General features: G+C 38.5%; 1 protein-coding gene across 3 annotated transcripts; it reads right to left on the bottom strand.

The window, feature by feature from the left end:
* Positions 1-2,554: 2,554 nt before the first annotated feature.
* Positions 2,555-6,376, bottom strand: LOC9266754 (putative disease resistance RPP13-like protein 1). Of its 3 annotated transcripts, none has more exons than XM_015763054.3 (3): positions 3,789-6,376; positions 3,421-3,670; positions 2,555-3,300 (listed from the first exon to the last, which is right to left on the bottom strand). In XM_015763054.3, the coding sequence occupies exon 1, from the start codon at positions 6,203-6,205 to the stop codon at positions 4,910-4,912; it is 1,296 nt and encodes a 431-aa protein (XP_015618540.1). In that variant the 5' UTR covers positions 6,206-6,376; the 3' UTR covers positions 2,555-3,300; positions 3,421-3,670; positions 3,789-4,909. The 3 variants fall into 3 exon arrangements, with proteins under 3 accessions (XP_015618540.1, XP_015618541.1, XP_015618539.1); XM_015763055.3 differs by having other exon boundaries at positions 3,541-3,670; XM_015763053.3 differs by having other exon boundaries at positions 2,555-3,670.
* Positions 6,377-7,237: the final 861 nt, after the last annotated feature.

The following is a 7,237-nucleotide window of genomic DNA, read 5'->3' as shown; positions in this document are numbered from 1 at the left end:
ATTAGATCTATAAATAGTGAAATATTATAAATACATTAGGTGAAACATCTTTTATGAAAAAAAGCTATTATGTGGCACTCATACAAACGCTCGTAGGCTGTCACATGGTTTTATCTAAACTTATCATTGATTTTCACTTAAATTTATGAACCCAGTATTTTATACCATTGGATTAGATCGATCGATCTATCTATCTATATACTAAAAGTCCATTAAACATCCTACAAATGCTCTCATACCGTCATGTGGCACTCCTATAAACGCTCCTAAGTCGTCACATGGTATTTTAATATATTAGAAACATCTAGCCCTTTATTTTCATTTAAATTGATAATACCATTATTCTACACCATCAGATTAGATTAAAAAAACGAAAATAATAAACGCACAACCCTGTTGTCTGGCTATTGTGTATGACTCTGGCCACAAGAAAAGGCTCAGACGGCAAAAGTCTCACTCCGTGATAGAATCTGACATGTGTAGGTGATGCCGTAACGGAGTCGGACGCCAGTCGAACATTGGCGTCATACGTATAGCAGCGTTCTAAAAACATATGTACAGGTAATGTACTAACCTACATACTCCCTCCGTCCCACAAAATATCAACTCCTACAATCCTAAGAAGAAAGTAGTGGAGTAAAAATGACCAAAATACCTCTCATTATTGGAAAAAGTAGTAATAGTGATAGGTAGGTAAAAGATATTTAAGGGATAAAACTTCTCTTTTTTGTGCTGAGAGTAAGTAGAGTTGTAGAAGTTTATTTTTTATTGGACAAAATTCAAACTCCAGAAATTGAGTTTTTTGGGACGTAGGGAGTACGTCCCCTTTTTCCCTTCCCATTCATCCTGTTTACTTTTTTTTTTTACCTAGGATTCCCCATAATATATTTATTACCTTTGTTTTTTACGCTATCGATGTTTGAGCATATGTTTGCTAAAAGAAATATGTAATTATTATCAATTTTTTTATGAATTTATATTGATGACTTATGTTGGCTATATTTTAGTGCAAAATACATTGCGACAGATGATGTTGACATGTATTAATTAATTCCATAATAATATTTTAAAAAAATCACATCATAATATTTTAACTTGCTATAAACATGTTTATGTGTATACATACACTTGAAGAAAAGTTTGGAATCCATTTTATTTTATGATACACCCAGACATGAGAAAAAAAAATTAAACTTGATCGATACTGTGAATACTACTACAATGGATCACATGGAAACCTCCATGTCTCAGCATTAGAAAAGTTATACAACCATGTAGCATGATGACTAGGAGGTGCAACAAAACCATTGTCAACAAACTATTGTCATATACTAGACATACACAAATTTTACAATGAATTTGTTTAGACTTTCGAACCCAAAAATTTTCTCGCGCAAACTTGGATGAGAAAGCAAAGCAGGAGAGAGAAAGTAGATCATTCTTAATAAGACAAGAATAATGCATCCATATAGAGGATGAGAGAGTCGTAATGAGCTCAGCTAGGCCTTACTTTTTATCGCCATAGGGCATATTGAGTAGGAGCTGCAAGAGGGCTGTATATCGACCAAACAAATTCCATGCTAGAAATGCGAAATGCTTTCAAATAATTTGTCTGATCTTTGAGACACAGATTTTCTAGGTTCTTCCAGAACTTGATGGAATATGTGATAATTATGGCAAGTGGACAGACATAATATGCTTCAGTTAAACAATTATATAATCTAATTGTACTTAATTCATGCCCAGTGCAGCTAGCTAAACAAAACATTTGTAGATTGGGTACTTTCGAGTACATAATTCTTAATGGTTAGCTATAAATTTTGTAAAAATAAATAAATCATGGAACAATAAAAAAATTACATTCCAAAGTAATGATGCCTTCGCAGTTATATTTAGCCGTGAGGAGCCTTGCACACTTAACAATAAAATTGGACTCTACAAGCATGTGTCTTTAACATAGTCTCAAATACCCCAATCCATAAATAAATAAACAATGAGAACCTATTTTAGTATTAGATGTTTATACAAAAGTCGATTAAATTTTATTTTTAAAAAAGGTTGACATATAAGATGTAACACTCTATCACTATTCTATCATCTCACAAAATTTGATCTTAAAATAAGATTACATACAATAAAATAGAAAATATGAAATGTCAATAGGGATTAAAATGATCTAACTGTAGAAAAACTTATAAAATTCATAGAAAAAAATAGGTTCTTAGATTTCACTTAAACTAGAACACCCATTAACATAACCATTGCATCATTTTTGAGTGCTTAAATGCTTACATGTAAGTATGTTGTAAGTATGCAAGAAGTAGCAGCAATGTGAACCAATTAGAGGGCAGCTTTATTGTGTTGGAAGATTTTTTTTAAAAAAAATAGAGTCCTTAAACAATCAATTATAAAAAGAAAAACACCTTACTTTTAATTTACACTTGATTTGTGAAACATGTTCCCAAAACAAACTAAGCCTATCTTCTTTTAAAGACGATTAAGCAAATTATACATAATTTCTTATAGGGGTAAATTAAATTATATAATACAATGATAACAAAATAGATTGGAAAACATTATTTAAGCAATATTCGCCGGGTCAGAAAACAACCGATCGGAGTATATTAAGAGGGGGGAAAGAATTTACAGATCACCTAGCACACCCAAGAAAACGACGTGCAACCACAGACTACAAAATAAAACAATCCTTATGTATACAACAACGGCGAGGGAAAACCCACGCCTCCACTTTACAACTCAAAGAGAGGAAGTCAAGCCCGCTTCTTGCCACGATTTCCACTCATCCTCGATTGCGGCACAAAGATTCACCGACAACACTGCATGCCCCTCAAAGACACGAGCATTGCGCTGTTTCCAAATTAGCCATGTCACCAAGATGATGCCCGCATCAAAAGCTCTCATCAAAAGCTCTCCTGTCCCGCTTCTTGATTGCTTTGCGAGCATCACACCACCAAGAGGGAAGACTCTCCATCGGCGTTGAGCAACGAAGCCCTAACCACCCTCTGATACTACTCCACACTTCTTGTGTGTAAGAACAACCTTGAAAGATGTGAGCAAAGTCTCTTCCTCCCTAGAGTAAAGATGACAAATGGAGGCGAGGTGCCAACCGCGACGCTTCATGAAGAACTTCCTCCCTAGAGCAAAGATGACAAATGGAGGCGAGGTGCCAACCGCGACGCTTCATGAAGAACTTCCTCCCTAGAGCAAAGATGACAAATGGAGGCGAGGTGCCAACCGCGACGCTTCATGAAGAATGTTTTTGGAAATCATACTTTTGACCTACAACACAAACAATCCAGTTGGTATTCTGTTCTTATAAGTTTCTAACGCAATCTAATATGCATGCCCGCGCGAATGCGCGGGCTACCTTCCTAGTTTTAATAAAATAAAATCGCTCACTTGAGTTTAATTGCTCAGTATAGAGTTAAAATGATGGCTTTATAATATTAATGTAATATCAAATCTTTGATAGGGCGCACAGCATGCATCAAAAGTTCTGAAATTCGAGAACGCCCTCACTCGTGGATTGTTTTCCTCTTCATGGCTAGGGAAAGGGCCTGGATTTTTGCCTAACCCCAGCCTGCCAAATAAGGCCACTAGAGTTGGGAACCATCTTCTCTTCTAGGGGTGAGATGGAATATTCTCTTGCCTATCAAAACAAGGAGAGAAAAAAAAAAGGTTATTATTGTAATGGAAACCTAACTAGAAATGAGCAAGGAGACCGGACATATCAGGGAAGATAACTGTTGAAACGGAAATATTCATACCTAATAACATGTTAGTTTATATCAACTTTATGGATTGGCAAAATCTTCTCCCATTCAGAACCATTGGTTTTACACCCCACCTTTAAACGAGTGCAACAACCACTTATTTGAAGAGCCCACAGATTGGGGGGCATAGCAGGAAGTGTCTCGAGGAGGGGAGCATTACACAGAACCAGACTCCTCAGGGAGTGCAGAGTGTCCATAGTTGAAGGCAGTGATCTGAGCAGATTTGCATTGTTTATTTCTATATGTTCCAACTGAGAACTATTCTGCAATAACCATTCCTGAGGCAACTCAAGCATTTCAGATCCATTAGATACAAGTCTTCTAGTGAGGCAGAAGTTTCTAAATGGATTTTGAAGAAGCAAAAGATGGTTATCAATTTCAAGGGTGTCAAGCACAAGAGAAGACTGCATAGCTGGTGCTACCGGAATACCTGAAGATGTAGCAGTTAGATGAGTGCACTGCTGTATTTTCAGTATTTTCAAGGAAGCAAGTGCTCCTAGGCCACCCAAGGTCGACAAACTCTGACATTGAAGGATTTCAATACTCTCCATTGTGGATATTCTTCTAAAATGTTCTTCACTTGGGAGCTTCTAGAGCATGCTGCAGCCGACGACTTTCAAGCTAGTAAGAGCTTTGTAGTGTTGCTCTTCTACGATACATGATCCGAAGGAACACAAATTAGGACAAGAATCTACATGAAGACTGCACAGCTGTGGATCAACTGTAGAAACGTTTTGTAATGCCATATGATTACTGGCTGGCAGACAAGGTATTCCAACTTTATTTATCCCCAAATGCTTTAGACTATAAGGTAGATGAGGTAGATTCAACAGATCTAGACAGTCTTTTACAACTAAGGTAACCAAGAAAGGAGGCAATCCATCACCGTCAGGTCCCCCAATGTTCCCGAGCCACTATTGAAGTGTTCCCGAGCAATTTTCTCCTGGCCACTATTCCCCTTTGTGCTTTGCAGTATCAATCCTGAACTCACCCACATCTCGGTAAGCTCTTCCATCCTGAATTTGTAATGGGATGGAAATATGCTGCAGTACTGAAAGCAAAGCTGCACCTCTGAGGTTAGATCTTCATAGCTCAACCTGAGCATCTCCATAACCCTAGGTGCAATATCGTCTAAATGACATACTTTTTTTATTTAAGAAGTCATTCCAATTGCTATGATCAGTGTTGTCTCTGAGGTACTGACCAATCACTTTTGCTACAAAAGGACATCCTTCGAGGTTGTGTACAATCCATTCAGCTACACTTCGAAGTTCCAAATCTTCATTAGGAGGCACATGATGGTTCAAGATCTGCATAATATCTCTGTGATCTAAACCCCCCAGTACAACACATTTATATTCATTTGATGGCATTTGGCGTTTAACAGCATCAGCCACTGACCCCATTCGGGTCGTGAGCAAGATTCTACCTCCCATTGGTGCAATAATGTTCCTCAGGGGAGATAAAAATTGCCCCCATAGCTCATTTTCCCCATCCTCCCATGCATCATCCAGAACCAGTAAAAATCTCTTAGTAACCAACTCTTTAGTGAGATCTAATTGCAGTATGTCCAAAGAAGATGCAGTAACTCTGTTCCTGTTAATGGATTCCAACATTCTTGCCACCAACACTACAGGTTCAAAGCGCTTGGGAACATGCACCCAGATAATCATGTCGCCGAAATGATCCTGAACCTTCTTATCTTGACAGACAAGCTGAGCAAGAGATGTTTTCCCCATACCACCCCCACCCACTATTGCACACACTGAGAGTTTGCTATCTCTCCCTGGAGCCTCAACACCCAGCCATTCAATTATCTCATCTTTTTCCTTCTGCCTTCCAAATACAGGTGTTGCTAACACTCTCGTTGTCTCATTTCGGTTGGTCGTATCTTGTATGCGCCCTTCATTACGTTGAGGGGAAGTGTGAAGTCCATGCCCAGTTACCACTCGGAAATTTGCAGCATCATCAAAGACAGATTCTAACCTCATCAGAGCATTCTTGAGATTCTTTCTACTGCTGTTGGAGTTATTAGAACTTACAGACAGCTGCAATCTCATGAATTTAGGGACCAAGGATGATGAAGATTCTGCCTTCCGATTGCACACCTTCTCCAAGTCAAAGAAGTCAAGCTCATCAAGTGCATCCTCGGCCTCCTGTATGGCATCGCGGAACTGCCAAAGCCATTCAACCAACCCTTGGTTGTCCTGGATCTCCTGCAGAGTAATGCCATATAACATTGCTTGAGTTTTGGAGAGCTTACTCTTCAACTTAGTCTTCAAATCCTCATTCTCCAGCGGAAGGCGATCAAGGGCTTTGTTCACAACATAACTGATCACTGTCTCTGCAACTTTCTTCCCAACAAAAACGGCTGAGCTCTTGGCAAAAGCAATAGCAGCAGCTTCCACCATGCTGGAGAGAGCTTGAGCAAACAAGAGATGACACTGGATAGGAGGAGAGGATTGGGGGCTAGACTCTGATTAGAGGTTAGAGGTCAACGCCCAGATTCCGTCAAGGCTCCAAGAAGCTAATCTCCGCGTTGCGTTGGCATCAAAAATTATATACTCCCTCCGTTTTTTAATAGATGACGCCGTTGACTTTTTCTCACATGTTTGACCATTCGTCTTATTCAAAAATTTTATACAAATGTATATGATATAAATCACACTTAAAGTACTATGAGTGATAAAACAACTCATAACAAAATAAATTATAATTACGTAGATTTTTTGAATAAGACGAATGGTCAAACATATGAGAAAAAGTCAACAGCGTCATCTATTAAAAAACGGAGGTAGTATTAATTAATGGCAGCTTCGCCGTGGTAGCCCACTGGAATTAAGAATGTGAGCTTATTTTTATCAGTCGTGCTCACCTAACGATCAAGTGGCAGAAATAAGAAAATGCAACAAACAACTTGGTGAAACTCTGCCAGATGCAGATGGGATGAAACCGTCCCTGGTGCTACCACAGCTCGATTAACAAGTAAATTTGGGTAGATTTGGAGTGGGACGGATTGGGAATTGTTTTTTTGAACCAGAGGAGTTTGTACTAACTTAGGTGGGCTAAAACTAATTTATGGGCTGAAGTTGCACCAAAATTACCAACCGTATGTATGGGACAAAATCAACCGCCCTTATGGACCTAAATTACCAGCAACTACGGATTGAATTAACGCACACTTTGCACTGGTTTTAAAAGTTAAGAGACGCGTCATATATGATATCACGGTTTAGAGATAAATTTTAGACTCGACGACAAATCAAGAGACCTAAAGTGAACTTATTCCATTTTTGGCTTATTGTAAAAGTAGAACCAGCTTGATTGAGGTCACACCACTCATGAGGGTTCACAAATTCGATTGAATTTTGTTTCGAAACTCATGAAATCTGGCCTATGGATTTGCAAGCTACTCAGATGTTGTGGCAAATTTTGTGAATTTG

The sequence above is a fragment of the Oryza sativa genome, chromosome 12, assembly GCF_034140825.1.
Source record: "Oryza sativa Japonica Group chromosome 12, ASM3414082v1".
Lineage (NCBI taxonomy): Eukaryota > Viridiplantae > Streptophyta > Magnoliopsida > Poales > Poaceae > Oryza > Oryza sativa.
This window is presented reverse-complemented; position numbering and strand designations above follow the sequence as displayed.

What these genes read in the sequence shown, in the direction of transcription:
- LOC9266754 (XM_015763053.3), bottom strand. Translation starts at nt 6,205, where the DNA reads ATGGTGGAAGCTGCTGCTATTGCTTTTGCCAAGAGCTCAGCCGTTTTT.